Source organism: Sipha flava, unplaced genomic scaffold (assembly GCF_003268045.1).
Source record: "Sipha flava isolate LNK unplaced genomic scaffold, YSA_version1 45_pilon_pilon, whole genome shotgun sequence".
Taxonomy (NCBI): domain Eukaryota; kingdom Metazoa; phylum Arthropoda; class Insecta; order Hemiptera; family Aphididae; genus Sipha; species Sipha flava.
The window spans coordinates 1,586,782-1,607,022 of record NW_020273227.1 but is presented as its reverse complement, the minus strand read 5'-3'; the positions used below and the strand labels follow the sequence as shown (position 1 = coordinate 1,607,022).

Sequence of the window (20,241 nt, the reverse complement as noted above, 5' to 3'; positions counted from 1 at the left end):
GTATAATAATTGATAGATATCATAATTAAATTTATTTCAGGAATGAAATGAACACCACTATTTTTCATAAGCATATGGAAAAATATTAAGCAAACCTAGGGGCGTCATTTGGAATAAAACTATAGGGTAGCAACATTGGCAACCCATAGGGAGGAGGACTAATGAGTTTTAGCCCACTCCCACCCCCTCTCACATTGACTGTGTGAATTCTAAAAAAAATAAAACTACCTAGTCAAAATTTAACACTTTGAACTTTAAATACATAATACACAATAACATATTATGAAATATTGAGCATAATTCACATAAATGACCTCTAGAACACGTGTCCTTAGAAAGATAAGTCCTAGTAAATTGTTCATAAGAATTGATAAAAATACAACAATCAACGATCAGTGACTAAGTGGTATTTTGATTTTATATATATATATACTAAGATTATATTTGATTAATTTCTGAAAAAAACAATAAAATGTTACATAAATTTCTCGTGGGGTGTCATAGCTATTAATTTGCTACCCCAATAAAGATGGTTAATAACAATAGCTACCCCGTAGTGACGCCTATAAGTAAAGCAAACCATAATAATTTAATAAATATAATGTGATATTTATTGATAACAGATTACCGCTAAAATTAATATTTGAATTTTTTTCCTAAGAGGTTGTACTGGTTTTTTAAATTATAATTGTCCAACTATTTCATTTTATTTTACTATTGATAAAGTAAATTAATATTTTATGCGAATTCTTATGATTTTCATTACAAATAAATTAATTGCAATTTAAATTTCATTATAATAAAATAAATATATACAGATTATTTGAAATTACAACGGATTATTGAACCGTTACTCACCGATGTTAGTGTTATCAATTTGGTGACGAACGAGTGAAATTATGCTGCTGGTCAATGGTCGTTTGGTTGGTACTGTTTATTAATTTCCGTTCGTTGCTCTCCCAGTTCGGTCTCTTGCTCACAATTCACATTTTTTTTAACGAGAATTTTTTTGATTCAATTTCCTTGTACTTCGTTTTATTTCCAAAGAACGAATAATGACTTCTACAAACTTTAACGTTGGCATTGGCGACATCAGGAGGAACACTAGCAAGTAAGTTTCTTCTTATTATGGTCGTAAGATTTTCCGTAAGATACCAACGTTTGGCTTTATTTTTTTATATTAAAGAACACCCCAACATCAGCTATTTTAATGTACCAATATTACTTTCCATATCAAAGTTATTTAACTAAAAATGTATTACTCTTTTATTAATTCATCCGCCTTTGGGTGTGTTTTGTTAGTGCGTTGTTTTCCCGCTAAAAGTAGAACAAAAGGGTTTGACGTATGTTACGTTCGATATTGAAAATGATAACACTGACTTCATTTTTACTAGTAACAACGTAATTCATATAATGATTTATAATATGTATTGGTATATTGTGAACTATTGGTGACTATATTTATATGTATTTTAACATGTAACCTAACTACCAACCTTACCTACCTTCCTTCGTATAGTTTATTAAAAAATATTAATCACATCTTTTGCGAATCTATAGAAGTTTTAATTTTAATTTACTGCACTTTAGTTTGGTAATTATTTACATTTATTTGTTTAAATACATTTAAGAAGCATCAAGTTTCCATTTTTAACTTAAGTTTAGTGTATAGTTTTAAATAATTGTAACTATAAGCCAGGGGCGTATTTAGACTTCTAAGGGGGAGGACTCAAATTTTTTCTTGAATTCATATTCAAACTTTACAAGTTAAATTATTGGTATTATTTAAATCTGATGAATCCACTTAGAATCGACTTTTGTGTAGTTCTTTTTTAACACCTACTTGTGTTTTGAAAGTTATGCTTGTATTTTATTTAACTTTTCATTTAGTATAGACCCGACAAAAAGCCTATTTCAGTATTCACAGCCACGCGTAATTTGATTTCGTTATAAAATGATCTACATTAAAAAAATTTAAATTGTGTATGTCACTTAAAATCAATTTATAAATATGGATTCAAGTTGGGGCGATTGCCCCTTCGCCCCATCCTTAAATATGCCCATGTTATAGGAATGTTTTTATTAAATTGTAAATGTATATTATATATCTATGAATAATATATTAATTTATTCTTATTTATTTATTTCATTTTACTTAGAAATAAGTTAGTTTAGGTAGACAATTTTCATTGTTTACATTAATTGTTTCCTTTGCTTTTAATTGATTGAATATCTTTAAATTGTATACATTATAATGTATTAAAAAAGGCTTGTGCTGTAATTATTATTTAATTGTAGTTTATTTATATATTTTGTATAGATTTTTATCTACTTGTAATTTCTATTTTTAATGTTCTGAAGTTGTACTTATACGTATTATTCGATTTAAATTAGGAATAATATATGTATATCTGTATCTAAAACATTTCAAAATGCATTGATTATTTAGTATTAATAAAGATTATATTTACTTTTATTATTCTGTAGTTTATAAATAGAGTAGGAATGTTTTTTTCTTTAAATTTCCCATTGAATCAACATTGTCAAAACAAAAATCCTTGTCAATATCTTTTTGACTTAGGAATGTAGAGTGAAGTATCACTTGTAACCCCTTCTCTTAGTAATGAATTATCTTGTGACTTCACTCCTAGTGAGTTGGTCCAATGAGCAGCAGTTTAGAGCAACATGAACGATTGCTGGAGAAAAGGACTATAGAGTTTATTCTGTAGTGTGTTACGACAAAGTCTAGTTCAAACTGATGACTGAAAGTATGATAGCCAATTAACCACTGCACCACACTTTTCTTTAAAAGTAGGATGTTAATGAATTTTTTTTTTATACTTTGTTATATACTTACCCATATGAAAGTATTTTAATTTATATTGTTGACCTAAAATTAACATTGATTTTCTTTCCAATTACTTTCATAGTTTTATTTGCATGGTAGGTACCTTGAATATCCATATTATGCTTTAATGCACATTGAAGTACCTATATATGAGTAATGTGTCATTAAACATGACTTGAAGATGAAATTATTATAATTTTTTTTTTTTTTATGAATATTTTGTTTAATATGATATTTTTTCAAAATTATCAAGGTTAGATAACATTTAAATCAAATAATATAATACTTATTTAAATTAAACTATAATTGGTTCAGCCAGAGAGTAGGACCATGGCGCACATGTATAAATGAAAATTTATTAGAAATTGGAGAGGTGGAGAATTATTTGCAGTAGGATATGACATATTTTGTTTTCGATACAGTAGTATCTTATTGAACCTGTAGTTATAAGTATAAATTATCTTTTGTTTATATTCAAATTTGAAAATATTTTAAATGTTAAATCAAAATTACATAGAATAACCAAAAATATTTTTATAATTTCATAATTGCTTGCATTCATACATCATCTCAGGGACAAAACTTTTTTTTTTATTAGAAACAATAAAATATACAATCTGTAATGTTTTTTTTTTTTACAATTAGCAATTTTTATAAGTTATGCACAAGGCATGGTAACGTGTGAGAAGGCGGTGCATTGTGACACTACTACCGAGAGAATTTAGAATTTATTTAAAGTAAGTTACGTGGCCAATTTAATTTTAGTCAATGGGTTTGGTTATTAGAGAGTGTGAAGATGGAGAAATTAGTGAGAGTATTAGGATAATTAGTAGGTATTTTTGTAAAGGATAGATGCTAGAGTGGGAAGGCTTAGAATTTATAGATCGTGAAGAGTGAGATTACTGAAGTACCATTGAGAATTTGTAAGAAGGTTGGAGTTTGTTTAGATTGGATTTTTTTTTTTGTTCCCCACAGTTGAATACCATAAGTCATTAAGTGTCGAATGATTTGTTTATACACGAGAATTTTACTATCAAGAGAGAGATTAGAATGGAGTAATTGTTTAAATTTGTTAAGTTTTAAGCTAAGGGAAGATCTTTTGTTTTTTTTTGTGTATCTCGAGTGAGTCTTTTATCTAGGTGTAGTCCCAAGATATTTGTTTTGTGTTTGGATTATTTTTATTGGTTGGGTGTTTTTTTTGACTGAGGGTAAAAATTATGTGTGTTAATTTGCTTTAATTTGTTAATTAATTTTTTTAATTTTTAATTTGTTGATTTAACATGATTTTATTTTCAAATTATTGTATATGGTTTATATCAAAACTATTTTTGAATGGTAGTGAATTTTATAATAATTATAAATTAAAAGTGTATAATAAGGAGATGTAGAGAAAAAAGTTATATAGATCTTAAAATAAAGTAAAGAATACAAACATTTTAGATTGCTTAATTTAATATAAATATACATTTTAATAATAAATGAGATTTATAAGATTATATATGGTTAGGTTTTAATAATAAACGAGATTATATTAGATTATATTTTTAATAATACAATAAGTATTGAAAACAATTAAATTATCTAAAAAAAAAAATACTTCTATATGAACAGTATATTTAACATAATAAGTCATGACTTAAGATATAACAAGTTTATATTTTAGGTTTAAATTTGTATACAAATGATTTCTAAAGGAAACGCCCTTCCTGAGTATCTATTGTACACAATCATTAACCTTTAAGTGCTTATTGTTTATGATACTGCACTCTGTTAGTAAATAATAATTGAAGATTTTAGGGAGTGGTATAGAAGATAAATTCAATAATCAATTTTAGAAATTTAGAAAATAATTGTAACATAATTTGTCTCTTTGAGAAAGAGCAATAAAACATTTATAGTTCCCGTTTTTTATGGAACTTCGGTAAGGCGGAAAATGTATTTGGCTCCGTTTCAAATACCTACATAATAAATTCATCCCGCCTAGGCAAAATAATAATATAGAAAACTTAACTTTGATTACGTCTGGCAAACCGTACATTTTTTGATTAACATTGTATCGTTAGTATCCCTAGGTAATATTTAAAACCATGTAATTAAATTGATATTTAAATATTTTAAAATTAGGTAATTAAATTGATTGCCTGCTTGTGAAGTTTTGTGCTCACGCCTTATAATGTTCAATATCGTGTATCATTCTACATTACATCGTTATTTCCGTTAACACATTTTCTATTTCTTATTTGAAATGTCTAAAAATTGAGTTACAACAGCATGAGAATTGTTCGGTGAAAAAACTCGTGGAGAAATTTAAATGTGGATATTAATCTTTAATTAAATTTTTTTTTTTTTTTTGTTAACCCCGTCAAGATGGAACAATTGGACAGTCCCAAGCGATTCTGTCTTTGCCAGGTTTTACTATTGTTCTAATTGATCATTTGACTTAGTTGTTTTTATATTATTTACCGAAATAAAATTAAAATAATTGTAATGGATTCGAAACCATATAGGTTTAAAAAGTTTACTAAAATTTGTATTTGATTGTATTTGTTATTCATGTTACTCATATAATATGATCAGTGCTCGAATTAGTGGGGTGTAGGAGGACGGAGCGTACACCAACTATATTTTTTCACTGGAACGCGGCGGGAGCCACGTTCACCATAATTAATGCCCAAAACATTTTTTGTGAATTTAAATTTATGTCAATTTTATAACGAATATTACGATTTATAATATCAAAACTATTTTTGATATACATTTATTAACACGTTGAGCTATTATCATTTATCAGTGCCTAGCCTATGTTAGCCAAAATCACGTGCACGGTTATAGACTTTTTAGAAAAGACTTGGATCTTAAGTCTCTCAATTGTTTTAAAATATAATTTGTTATCATAATGGCAATAATACTTTAGAATAGATTCATTCTTCCTTTCTTTTTTACCATTATAATAATTTGAGTTGTATATTAGTTATAATTTTCACCATAAAATAGGTAGTAAGTATAGAATCATCGGGTTATTGTCCTTAATACAAGAAGCATTGTAAACTAAAAATGAACATTCACAGATTCAATGTAATAACATTTTGTTCTTTGTATAACGAAAACCGTTACTTGTGGGAGTAAGCAGGTAGTGTCCAAGCACATTGTGCACCATTAAAAAGTGATAATGAAAATGCACTCATCATCATGGGAAATATTATGGACCATGGATAATGGTCTGTTGTCCAGGCAAAAGGGTTTCGTAATGATCATTCTGGAGTATTCTTAGTATGTCTAGTGGTTTTCTGTTAAATATAATATATATACATATATTGATATAATTATCTTGAAAATAACTTTCCGAATTTAAGTTCAATGTTTACAGTATGTTACAGTTTACTTTACTTTATATTTAAAACTACTTCAAACTTTGAAGTATTTGATAACAGTATAAATTATTTTTTTATTTAGCTTATGCGTATTCTTCACAAATTCAGTTCATAATTTTCTTTGTAAAATAATCATAATTTATGTTCAAATGTATGCGTTAAACACTAATAAAAACTATAATATGTAATTAATAATTATATTTTAATGTTTTTGTGTTCAGTAAATTTAATAATTACTTATTTAATTAAGTACTTAATGCTTAAAAATTAAATATTATACATTTTAGAAAACTTATTAGTTCATTTTGAATCTCTATTTTTTCCGCCCTGATCAGAGGCCGATGGCTTTATATATTTTATACTGAGTATTGTGGACAAAAGAGTGAATGTGATGACCGTTCCGGTTTGGTTTTGTTTGTTCCGCTGTGATTTTGTGTTTTATAATAATGCCATATTAAAACGAATATAAGACGCCACTAAAGAAAAATCCTAACGCATATTTAGACAAAAATTAAAACAATCAACAAAATCGTCCAACTGTGATAACTAACATGTTAATTATAAACTGAGGATTGAAATAAAAAAACCAGTAGAGATGTGTGGCTAACTATATAAAAGTAGAACATTATAGAAGATTGGATCGTGAAGCACGAAATCATTAGAACTTAGCAAGTTAAAGGATTTAAATTGTTAGCACGCAAACTGATTAGATTATGGATGTCATATGCTTAAATAACACTCCTTGGTTGCATGGGATCTGCACGATCTTATTCAAACCTTTTTTTAATTGAATTTAAATTTAAATTTTAGTTGTTATTGTAGTATATTGTATATGAATGACGTTAAGAAATTGTTGGATAATTTGTTTTAATTTTATTTTGTAAACCTCGTTTATTCAGTTAGTTCTGATCTTGAAGTGAACTTTATTACCTCTTTGTAATTAAGTAAAAAAAAAAACTAGTATTTTATATCTAAAAAGAATGACCCAAAGCAAGATTAAATAATATTTTAAAAAGTGTTGTATATTTTTTTTTAAAGTCCAGGCATAATCTAAATCTTATTATTTTAAATACGCAATTTTTAATCGTTTAAGTATACTCTAATTCACGCGCTAATTATTATTTTTATAGTCAGAAAATACCGTATTATTTTTTTTTTTTTTTGATTATTCAATTTTATTTAACATATTATAAATATTAATAATTTAAAAGTTACTATATGGTGGTAGTAAATGATTGATGTATATATTTATATAGAAGTATAGAATGGTCGACAGACCGTATCTTACGAAGAATTTGTCATCCATCGATATTTTGTTGATGGGTTAGAAATGGTCTAGATAGATCCTGTACCATACAATGTAAAGTATTTGACATCACTCTTATCATAAATATCAGAATATATAAAAATATAAGTTAAAAGTACATGTCATTAAATGATAAAATTTTAATTTTTAAAGAAGAATAAAGATTTACTGATATTTATTATTAATTAGTTGTATACATTTTTAAAATATCTTATCATTTCTTAACTCAATAAGGAAAAAAATTATGTTAATTTTCATTTAAATTAATATTAACTGCCTTCATCTTCATCCTTTGTTATAAATGTATTTATTTATATTATACATATTCGAAGTAAAATATTAACTTATTAAAATATTCTGCGTTTTCACTTTATATGTTAATTAATATGTTCTAGATTAGATCGAAGTACTTAAAGTTTTTTTTTTTTTTAATGAAATTAATTTTGTTTATTCTTATCAAATATTGTTGAAACGCAAATTCATATTTAATTAATAAAACTTGTAATTTTCATATTTTCGAAAATAACTAGAATAGTGATCAATTTCTTATGATATTCCAGTAGCATCGTATATAATTAATTGAGCACCATAAATCAATTTCTTATAAATTGTGAATTGAAATAAATAGTTATGCACTTTTTCTTCGCATGATTTATTGTTATTCAATTTTATTTTATTTTAATAATCGTTAAAGTATTAAATGATCACATACTATTAAAACAAACCTTATAACTGTATAATATTCATTATAGTAGTCAAAAAGTGTGCTTAAATTACGTGAAACTGTTTTCTAATGCTCCGTAGACATTTCCGTCTCATATTGCCATTCTGACGGTTATACTGATTCTTTTAGTGAATATTAAAGCGGTGTAAATCCGGTCTTGAATAAACGTAGCCTTTCAATGAGGTGAGCAAGGGGAGGGCTTAAATTAGGAAATGTTGAATTCGTCTTTTTGGTCTATGGATCCGCCATAGAAGTGTAACGTTGCATTCAGTCAGTCGGCGATTTACCCGTAACCACGATACCGCAGCACATTAGGAAACAAGAGTGCCTAGCGCAGTCGTGCATTGTCAGTATTCCACGTTTGACGTGTCCCTTGTACTATTCAAGTCTCCATTAATTGGACCATGGCTACTTATGCTTCCTACAGACACATTGAGTTGGACAATATAGGATGTGGAAAAAAAAAATAATTATAGAACTTTAATTTTAAAAAGAAAAACATAGAATTTAAAATTCAATAATTACTTATCAAAATTAATTGATAATTTAATATGCTTTTAATATTATTCAATATAATTTTAAATAAATTCATAAATATTTTTCTTTAAAAATGTTATTATTTCTTTCTAAAAAATGTAGCTCTTTTATAATTTAATTTATTTTTCAATTTCTTTTTTACGTGTAAAAAATATATTTAATAATATAAATTATTTTTATAAATATGGTTTTTGTAAATTATATTTATTTTAATTGTTTTAACATTAAAAAATTGGACAAATTGGTTTTTCTGAATATTTTGTTTATTGGTCAACAAATTATGATTTATATATTTATAATTATATTCATCAACGCACATGAACCACTGTTATAGATTAGGTTTTAACTCTTATCTTTGATATTAATATTATAACTCACAATTTAAAATTATATTTGAGTTATTCATACGAACATTTTTAGAATTGTATTTTACCATTTTTTTATAAGTGGAATTTATCAACCAAATAAAATTCTAATAATAATATACAACTGATTGATGCTATTTACGAACCATTATTGTTTAATAAATTATTTATTACGAAGTTTCTTAATGAAATCCTTATGAATTATTACTATTGGTGTTTTTATAAATATTTACCTTTATATACTATTAATATATATATTTTTTATAAAAATATTTTATTTCTTTATTTTTATTTGTATAATTGTTAATTTAATTACTAAATTTTTCGATATTACGTAGGTAGAAACTAACGAGTTACTACAAACCATAATATATTTAGGAATACTTCAACGGAACAATACACACTATTTTCTTAACATTTAATATATTTTTGAATTAAATCTGTTTTAATATTAATGTTCAATGTGGTTTAGGGTCTAGTAATTAGAAAATAAGATACAAATTATTTAAACAAATAACACTAAAATTTACTTTAAAAAAATTGTATGTGTATTTTCAAATACTATTAATTAAAAAAATTTTAATTCTTTTTTGTTTTGTTTGAAAAATAATTTCATAATCTTCACTTTATATACATAATTTCTTTAAATTAATTTATTGATTGAGTTATACTTGTATATTATTATTTATTATTTATTCATTCTTGAATACATATATATATATATATATTTAAATAACAAAATATTTATTCTATTATTGATAATTTAGATTTAATATTTGTGAGGTTAGCATTTTAGGTATTTTGTTCTCGTAATCAAGAATAGATTATATTATTTAAGAGAATTATTTTGGTCTCACAATTTAGTAACGTGTTTATCATGAAGATTTTTTTCTTTAATTTGTTTCACTCTCATTCAATGTAGAACGTTTGGAAAGAATATGTTTTTCTTGAGAATTTGAACCATTTAATTTTCCATTAAATTCTAAAAGTATTACAGTATTCGTCATAAAAAAGTGATTCATGTTTTTAGATTGTGTGCATGGGAATAATAACAATACGCACGAAAAGTACACATCAATTTCATAAGCGCAGACTAGGAAGTGGATTTTGGTGTCTGGTACAGATTTAAAATATCAAAATGTATATCACATTTTTTGTTCATCGTCGTAAATACATACAAATTGTTTAGGTACCTGGCAATTACCGCATTCAACTATATAAATTAAATGGGTTATTATTTATATGAATACATTTTATCTGAAATTATGATCCCTAGGGTAGGAAGGCGTGCTAGTTACGGTATTGTACCCATTTGAATTTCCTATGTGCACGGTCCACCGAATTTCATAGATGTTCACTATAATCATCATACTAAATAGTAGCACGTGACTTCCTATTGGAATATTTTTAGATGAAATAAAAACGGTTCATTGAATTTCTGAAATCTATTTTTTAACAATGTTCTGTTATACTTTCATAGAGAGAATGTTTGATGATTGTGGGTTGTTACACATGCATGCCACGGTTACTTGTCCTGAAATCAACAATACTATTTTGTTTTATTATTATCATGACCACCCTATGTTCTGTAACTTCTAAGATACAAAAATACATTTAACTGGGGGAAAGTACATAATGATATTCTTACGTATTTTAGTCATCATAACCTTCACTAAAATTGATTAATATTGAACGCTTTCGAATAATGATTTTAATCTAAGGCTTAAAATAACAGAATATTATATCCACGAACTGCCGAAGTATAATTTGAACATTATTGCTTTTAGTTAATTGAACTTTCCCTGATTATTTGTGACCCTAATAATCAGTTTGAAAATTAATAAAATTAACAACATTTTCACTAATGAGATTATATATTATGATATTTTCAATAGTTATTATTGGTGAAATATTAAAATTGTATATTTCTATATTCACATATTATGATTTACATTTAAGTTTTTTTTTTTTTTTTTTTGAATATATAGAATTCGTGTTTGATCAAATTTTAATAAGATTTTTAGGTTAACATTATAATTTTATAACTCCTCGCCATTTTTATCGTTTTTTATGCAATTAGAAATCAAGTCTACTGCGCCTAATAGTTTTTTTTCTTTTTATCAAATTACTCTTTTCTAGTTCAATATGGATATTGAACGTACATAGACTATGCAGCGAATACTGACGGAGTAATCGCTTATTGTATTATGTATTTTTACTCATTCGGTTCCCGACGGTAACTTCCCGTTACTATGTAATCGTAATCGTTTTTGAATCTAAAATAGTTTAATGGTGCAATATAATATGTACTCAAGTTCTATTCGTCTATTCAAGTCATGGCTTCACAAAAATATGTTTACCGAGCATTGACCCTTGTCCGTTTTAAACTAAATACATGACAAATTACCCCCGCAATAGCGAACGTTTAACTTTATGTTAGTAGTAATATCACATTTAAACACGCATCAAGTATTAAAAGTATAAATTAAATAAATTGTTTGAGACTTGCAATTTCTTTATTTATATGTTTATAAATTAAAAATGTAAGATGTTATACAACAATAAGTTAATCTATCTGTATAAATTATACTAACTCAAATCATTTTTATTTATTTATGTATAATTTAATGAATATGGTTTGGTTTCTAGTACGTAACATTTTTAACTTGATTAAAATAAAGCTTTTATATATTTGCTTTGCAATTAAACTTGTTGCAAATTATTATAATATTAATATTCATTAAAAAAAATATTTACAGTAAATAATTAAAGGTCGAATAAATTAATGGTTACTCGTGAAATATGATTAAATATGAGTCATATATTTTAATATGTGGTAAGTGATTCCTCTTATGTAATATATTTTATAACCTGGGGTGAATCCTTAAAGCCGAGGGTGAAATAATTGTTTGCGTGAAAACCCAATTTTATTTCCTGTGACATTTTATCGGGTCCATGATGAATAATATAATTCTTTAATGGTGGTATCGGCTGTGTTGATGACAATGAAAATATTGGACATGCCGTAAATTTTGATTATTATTATATTAATTTTTGGCGCAAACCATGTCAATGAACGTAAACATGAGCGATCTAGCTATATTTATTATTCTACAGTTGTCCAAATCTTTTTAAGTGAATGAATTCCCTCGAGCTATATTTGTTATCGGCGGATGTATTGGCCATTGTAATTTGATATACATACAATAACTATTAAAATTCTCTATTCAGTTTTTATAAAAAAAAAATAAAAACGTGCTTTAGTCAATCGATGTAATATTGATAATAACGGTGTTGCCGAATAAATGTAAAAATAGTATTGTATCTAAATTACCAAGGGTAATCACATAAATGAATACTTTTTGAATGTCAATTTTTTTCCACGAGTATATTCACCATTCATACATAGGTTTATTATGTAATATTTTATTTACCTAGGTATTATAGATTTAAAAGCATTTAGTGTTGATTCTGAAAATTATTTTTTAAACTCAGAATATATGAAATGAGTCTATCGTATTTTATAAGTTGGAAGATTTCAGAATTATAAATTATTTTTTTGAAAATTATATTTACTCTATAAATGTGTGTGTAACTGTCATTTATAATCTAAATTAAATTGTATAATTACGCATACCTGTTGTACAATATTAGTAACATTCAGCGGTGGATTGGCCCACCGGGATACGGGGAAAGTTCCCGGTGGGTCGGTAGTCGTATTATAACACTAGGCCGATGTACTTAGATTAAAAATTATTTTATAAAAATAATGTATTTAAGTATATTGTATTTAATTGTAAGATTGTGATAAAAACCCCTAGTGTAAACGTGATGTAAACAGTTCTACGAGCATTAAATCCATGAATAAAGAAGACTTTGATGGAAAACTATTATTATTGGATAGTGGGCCGGTCATACGGTAATTTCCCGGTCTGAAATATTTAGCCAATCTGACACTGGGATCATTCCTATTTTGCAAGCTAAAATAGTGTAAAAAAAACATGTACACAATAAATTAGAAATTCAATGTTTTCTGATCGATATGTTTGTTTTTATTTTATATTTAAGGTTTATTGAATTTACTACAAATTGTTTTTATATTTCCGTTGTGGCTGTACTGGTAGTTGTACATAGTTCAACCTACACTTAATTCAAGGCAAATTTATTCTGTTCAGTATTCGTTAGTTTTAGTTGATATTCGAACAAATGCATTGTATAAGTTCTTGATTCTTCAAAAGAACAAGTTATGTTATAATATAATTATTAATTAGTTAATTTGTTTGAATTTATCCTAAGTTTTCGCCTCCAAATGAATTTAAGGTATATTTATTATAAATTATAATTTCATATATTGAATATTTAAAATTGCTTTAAAGACATTAAATATATAAATTTTATAAATCCCAATAATTGTTATTGGTATTTATTTTCAACTACATTTAATTACATTATTAATTGTAATTTTCAATAAATTTTAATAAATAATTTTGTGTAGGATGATCGCTATCAAGTATTCCTAATAAGGCGAGGTCATTCAAATATCATCCAGTTTTCATTGTCTACCCACTTTTAATAACTATACTTCGATCGAGATTTTCCTTTTTAACATTAACTTTCGTTTTTATTTTCCTTAAAATTTTTTTATTGATTTCATTTTTTTTTTTTCGTGGATAATTCAACTAAATATTATGTCTAAATTACCTAATAGAGAAAATAAGACACCTCCTGGAGGTGTTTGTCATGATCTTTGGGGCGCTGAATTCTTAGGATCTCCATGTCATAATAGGCAAGTAATATTCTTTCAGTGTATATAGGACATTTATTACAAATAAATTTAACAGCCTATATTATAAAATAATTTCAATTTAGAAAATAATGTTTTTGGTGATTGATTAAAAATATTAACTTTAACATTAAAAATAGTTGCACAAATTATTGAATACCTAGTTGTATGATTAATAATGAAAACTAATAATTTATATGTGTATTTATAATAAATTATAATCATAATTTACAATGCATTTTGATTATTTATTAATTACTTAACACTTAACATTGTTAGATGTTATAAAAATGTTAGTACATACACAGAAATTCATAACTTTGTTGTGGGTTATAATTATCTTTAAAATAATGTTTTTTAAATATTTAGTAATGAACTTTAGTTATAATTATGTTAGAATTATTTGTATATTCAATTTTTTTAAATAAATGCAAAAATAATAATTTCATATTTATAATAAAAACGAAATAGTTTTTTAGCTATTAAAAATAAGAAGTGTATATTAAATTAAGGAAATACTGCTATTAGACTGAAATTCTTCTTAAATAATATAAACATATTTTACTTTATGATATAATCTTTCTTTTATGGCGTCTTGAAAATTTTTATGACTAAAATTCTTGGAATCATAGTATATCAAATATCAATTTTTTGAGATAACCAGTAAAAAATTAAATTATTATAAACCTTTATTATAATTGGCTCTATTTAAATTACAACTTGTTCGTTTTTCAAACATCTATTCATCATATATCCAGTGATTCCTACTACAGTACTATGCTCAAGTTAACTATATTAATATAATAGTATTGAACGATTAATTATTCAATATGTTTTTTAAATCATTTTTTTTATTATTGTAACATTTATAAGTAAAATTACTTTTGAGTAATGTATGTAATTTAATAATAGCAATAATATGATGTTAACTATATTTTTTTTTTTTTTTTTTTTTTAGGGTCTTAAAACCGCCAGGTGGCGGAAGTAGTGACATATTTGGTACAGCATCATGTGATGAAGTTAATCCACATAAACGTGGTACAAATCAGAAGAACCTCCAAAGTTCCATTATTTTGGGTGGTCAGTCTCCAACCAAAACTACTAATGTAACTGATACTACTGCAACCGATGGAAATTCTGAAAAATATGGTAATAATTTGTTATGATAATAGGAGTTGTTGAGTATTGAATTTATTGCTTTATATTTATTTTCATAAATTAAAAATGTATCTAATGAATTCAATATTAATGAACATTTATTTATTTATTTTATTTAATTGCTTGCATAACTTAGTAATCATTGTTAAAAAAAATATTTGTATGTATGATAACTATTTTAATGAGGATTTCAGATTTAATTTGTCAGTTTATAAATTAACTTTATTCACAGCGTATTTATAGATTTATAGGATATAAATAAAAAAAATTTAAATACACACTTGTTATTAATAAAATCTAAATCTGAATGAATAGAATCATGTGTTGATTTTAAATTAATAATTTTTTTCATTGTATCAAATCATTATTTTATAAATAAAAAATACTATCTTTTAAGTTTTTTATTCAAATAATTTTTAAATATTTAAACCGTAAAAAAAAACTATTAATTTAAAAATGTTAATTTATAGATTTTTAATATAGATTATTATTTTTAACATAATTAGTGGTTTTGCTTATCTTTTTGTTGCATGTTTTTTTTTTTATATAATACTTGCTTTTGTATGACTTTTTACGTGATTTGCTTGAAGCTTTTAACAATAAATTTGCTGCTACCAATAAAATTAATAATACCAATAACCATTCAAGAACATCTTTTAAAAGACAAGGTAAGTTATTTAATTAAAAATGAAAAAGATTTACTTAATTTAAATTATAAAAAAAATGGTAGTATCAGAACACCAATCAGTAGTATATAATTATAATTAAATACAATTATTGAAAGTAAATATATTTTACATTTTTGAGTTAGTTAAATGAAATTTATGAGATTTTAAATTAAAATTTAGAATTAATGATAATAGGTACATGTCATAAAATATTATCATTCATCTTGGAATAATTAATTTTTAAATGTAAACATTAAAATTGGTGTATCAAATATTATAAGTTTTAAATTAAATGTTGATGTATTTTATTGGTCTTTATTACTTAATCTCAATCCTTGTTATTCTTTCTTTTTTTATTTTTTTTCGGAATTTTGGTAGATAAATATGCAATTAATTGTTTGCTAACTATTTAATATTTTATAGATGGCAATCCAATAACTGGAGAAGGTTATGAAGCTCCTAAGCCGGCAGCTAATCCAACTCAGCATGTATCTGCACAGTCAGAACCAGCTCCAGAACAAAAAAAAGCAAGTCGTGTGCCACCAGGTGGTTACAGTTCTGGTTTATGGTAATAGTTGACATCAAGTATTCAACTATTATTTTGTCACAATTTACATTGCTTTATATTTGAACAATATATCGATGACTATTGTTCTTTTCATCGATAAATTCTTATTTATGATAAATAAGAAAATGACTTAATATGTATGATATCTAAAAATTATTACTATTGTCATTCTTAAAAACCCCTGCATTTTATTCGTTCTCATTATATAAAATGTTATTGTTTTATAATGTTTGTGAATTGAATTATTCCACAAAAAAAATTCATTTTTTTACACAATAAAATACTTTATTTATTACTAATTTCATTATGAAATAATTTGTTATTGTGAACTAACATTGGAATCCTAGAACAAATAATTATTTCTCCTAACATTTTTATATTTATTTTTATACATAGAACAATATTCACAGCTGTATTCCTGTTAAACAAAAGCTTTTAAATTTTAAAATAATACATTTATTAAAATTGTTCAATCATAAATAGCGTTAAAATAATTATAGAGAACATGATCTACCTAGGAAAATGTATTATTTTAAACCAACATAAAGATATGTAAAAGTAATTATTTTTATTGCTGTTAGTTATTCATTATACTAAGAAAAATGTTTACTTATCATTTTTAAACAGTGCATTATTTCAAATATAAATAATATTAGTTTATTATTACATTTTTAAATTAAACACAATCTCTAATTGTATGAATAATTTAATAATTACCTTATACAATAAAATGTATAGTTTACAAAATGTTAACGAGATAGAAATAAGTTAATTTTAGTTCAAAATTTCTATTGAAGGTTTTCCTTTCTGTGTTTTTACTGCTGGTTTTTTCCATAAATCAAGACAAGAATGGTGTTGTTTAGATTTTCGAAATACATCACAAGACAAATTTGTAGCTTTACAATAGGATAATTGTTTAGAATATTGTTGTAATATAAAATAATTATCACCAGTTGGTGCTGCTAAAAATTCACACCTTTGTTGTTTTTTAATACAGCAATATATTGCACCAGGATCAATCTCGAAATCTGACCTTAAATCTTTTAAACATATTTGAGCTCGTTCAGCAAGGATTCCTGTTACGTATAAATCGTCTATCCAAAAATAATCTTTAAGTTTAATTGCTCTCAACAAACGTTGAACTGAAGTCATTTTTGCTACATACAACCAACCGGATAAAAATGCTGGATATGTTTCTTCGGTAAATTCTTCTTTGCTCACATACCATTTATTATGTTTATCTCTTATTGGTTTCGTCTTAATTATACAACCAGCCAAATCGTAATTACTTTGGATGACATCTTTTAATTTGAATACGTTAACTGCTATGTCATCGTCCATTTTGACCATATAAGTTGAATTTTGACAAAATTCTGTAAACCAAGTCAATCCCATTACATGTTTGTAAGTTAAATTCCTATAGGCTTCTCGGAAGTTTCCCTGAACTATGTCGCCGAATTGAAACGATTCTTGGAGCAATCGTGATTGAACATCACTGCTGTTGGATAACCCAACCATAAATACATAACGGAAGCCCAAAGAATCTAAGACTGTTTTTGAATAAGATTGACGTAAAGCTAAGCGGAAGTCGAAATTCCCAATGTAACTGTGCACTATTATCGGCGTCGGATGTAATAATTCACAGACATCACTGTTGATAACGTATTTGAAGTTTTTTAAATTCATTAAACGTCGTGTGTTACGGTAAAACGTTTTCGGTTTAACGTCATGGTATGTTTCTTGGTTTGTTGAAAGCAAATTAAACAGTACTACGAATAACAAACTGATTAAGATAAATATTATAATTTTGTTTCTCCATAATGCCATCTGGTCGATGACGTCGTAGACGTCTGTTAAACTTATATGACATTTAACTATATAGGTACGTACATATATATTTACTGTTTACACTTACTTTACAGTCCACTTGATTAATACCGTCTCAAAGATTTTCTTATCACTAGCGAATATTAAATGATTTCTTGTCCTTGCAATCTCGTACTTCATACACAAATGGAGTATTATTTTTTGCAACATTACACATTTCAAACCACTTTCACTTTACTAAATTATATGACGAACCCCACCATTTCACTAACAATGGAGCAACCTGGTCATAATTCGTAGTGGGAACCAAAATCTCAACAAGTACACTAAATTCTGATCATAGGCGGCAATCGGGGAAAGGCTTGAGGGGACTAAGTCCCTCAGAAATGTAAAGTACAGGTCTTAGCCCCTCTAACACTAAAAATTGTTAAATAACTGAAAATACAATAGGTAATTATTATAATAATTATAATAAAATTATATAATTATAGTAAAATGCATTTTTAATAACTGAATTAAAAAAAAAATTATACAGTGATAAAAATTAAATCAAATTCTTAGGATTTTACTAACTTATTGTCATGACTTGGATCAGTGGTGGCCAAACTACGGCCCGCCATCATTGAATATCTGGCCCGCGAAAGTATTCTACATTACAACATTTATTTGCGTAACTGTAATATTTTACATTTACTTAAAAAAAAATTTTTTTTTATGGCCCGCGGTAAAAAAAGTGGAACAATATTATCTTTTGAACTTGGAACAATTGTAATTAATGGAATATTAATAAAATGTAATAATACCTCCATTGGTTGTTTAATTTTATTAATTAATAATTTTTATTTAGAATACCTACTCCAAAAATGTTTAAGATAAGACACCTAATTGATTTTTTGGTTAAATTGTTAAGTATGTCAACTTGTCAAACTGGAAATTGCCTTGTTGAAATAAATAAAGGAAAAAAAAAATAAAAATATTTGATAAATTAGGAAAGATTAATTAGAAAAAAAAGTAATTTGTTGCATTACCACAACTGGTATGTACTCCGCGCCTATATCCCTTAATAACAAGACAGGCATTTATGTCAATTTTATAATGGCATTGCATAAAAATAAAATCAGAGATTGGTAAGTACATCCACTATTATTGTTAGGACAGATGACTTGTAGCTCTAAAAATTCACCAAATATACACTTAAATATACAAAATACACTTTTAAAATATGCATTTTAAAATTAATTTTTTTTAATAAAAAATAAGAATTTTTCTGTAGGTACTTATTATAATGAATACATTTTATTTACAACTTTATTTAACAACTTACAATTAACTAATTGGTTTATTTTAAGAGTTTTCTTATCTGGATACTTAAAGTATTTTTTTTTAATAAATAGTAAATAGAACGTGTTTTGACTGTTAACCGTTGAGAGACAGGTTGACAGCGATTACTGAAATACGAATATGTTCGATGTCGGCGATAGGCGTCCCCGTGGCCCGTATCAATATTTTGTGCGTCGAACAATATTATCTCATCTGTCCATTAATAAAATTAATAACTCGACAATCAATCTAAACGACAACTCTCGAGACGTGTTTTTAGTGAAACCATTGATTATAAATAGTATTTATAATATTTATGTATTATAGTATTTATAATATGGTAAAACCATCATGAATCTGGGAAAAGTCAAAAACCATATTAATATTATGATTAAAATTTAAAATCATTTTAAATTTAACGTTATTTTGTTTGTATAAATAAATAAATAAAAACGTCGACGAAAAAATATTGATAAAATGATAAATTATTTAAAATACGCTTCTAAAAGTATAAAATGAAAGAAATATGCCCTAAAAACCAAAAAACGCAAAATATGCATTTATATGCACAATATAATTTCAAAACTAGCTTTGTGGAAGCATGAAACATATTTGTTTCGCACTCTGCTATTTTTATGACTGCGCAAAAAAAAAATGCAAATGCTATAAGTCCTCTGCTCTAATTATTATTAAGTTTGGACAATGTTAATCAATACATAAAGTTAGTGTTTTTATTATTAGAATTTAAAGAACAATGATTATCTGA

General features: G+C 25.5%; 2 protein-coding genes across 6 annotated transcripts; one reads left to right on the top strand and one right to left on the bottom strand.

The window, feature by feature from the left end:
• Positions 1–918: 918 nt before the first annotated feature.
• On the top strand, positions 919–16,421 carry LOC112689663 (microtubule-associated protein Jupiter-like). 5 transcript variants are annotated; one of them, XM_025563480.1, is made up of 4 exons: positions 13,362–13,471; positions 13,860–13,937; positions 14,893–15,083; positions 16,184–16,421. In XM_025563480.1, exons 1-4 carry the CDS (start codon positions 13,461–13,463, stop codon positions 16,330–16,332), a joined length of 429 nt encoding a protein of 142 aa, XP_025419265.1. In that variant the 5' UTR covers positions 13,362–13,460; the 3' UTR covers positions 16,333–16,421. The 5 variants fall into 5 exon arrangements, with proteins under 5 accessions (XP_025419267.1, XP_025419266.1, XP_025419265.1 ...); XM_025563478.1 differs by having other exon boundaries at positions 13,647–13,937; XM_025563482.1 differs by lacking the exons at positions 13,362–13,471; positions 13,860–13,937 and adding an exon at positions 919–1,111.
• A 615-nt stretch (positions 16,422–17,036) lies between these two features.
• Positions 17,037–18,610, bottom strand: LOC112689614 (beta-1,3-galactosyltransferase 5-like). The gene has a single exon (XM_025563400.1). The coding sequence runs from the start codon at positions 18,153–18,155 to the stop codon at positions 17,103–17,105; it is 1,053 nt and encodes a 350-aa protein (XP_025419185.1). The 5' UTR covers positions 18,156–18,610; the 3' UTR covers positions 17,037–17,102.
• Positions 18,611–20,241: the final 1,631 nt, after the last annotated feature.

What these genes read in the sequence shown, in the direction of transcription:
- LOC112689663 (XM_025563478.1), top strand. Translation starts at nt 13,840, where the DNA reads ATGTCTAAATTACCTAATAGAGAAAATAAGACACCTCCTGGAGGTGTT. An exon ending in GGATCTCCATGTCATAATAG is followed by an intron (nt 13,938 to 14,892) that starts GCAAGTAATATT and finishes TTTTTTTTTTAG; the next exon opens with GGTCTTAAAACCGCCAGGTG. An exon ending in TGGAAATTCTGAAAAATATG is followed by an intron (nt 15,084 to 16,183) that starts GTAATAATTTGT and finishes AATATTTTATAG; the next exon opens with ATGGCAATCCAATAACTGGA.
- LOC112689614 (XM_025563400.1), bottom strand. Translation starts at nt 18,155, where the DNA reads ATGGCATTATGGAGAAACAAAATTATAATATTTATCTTAATCAGTTTG.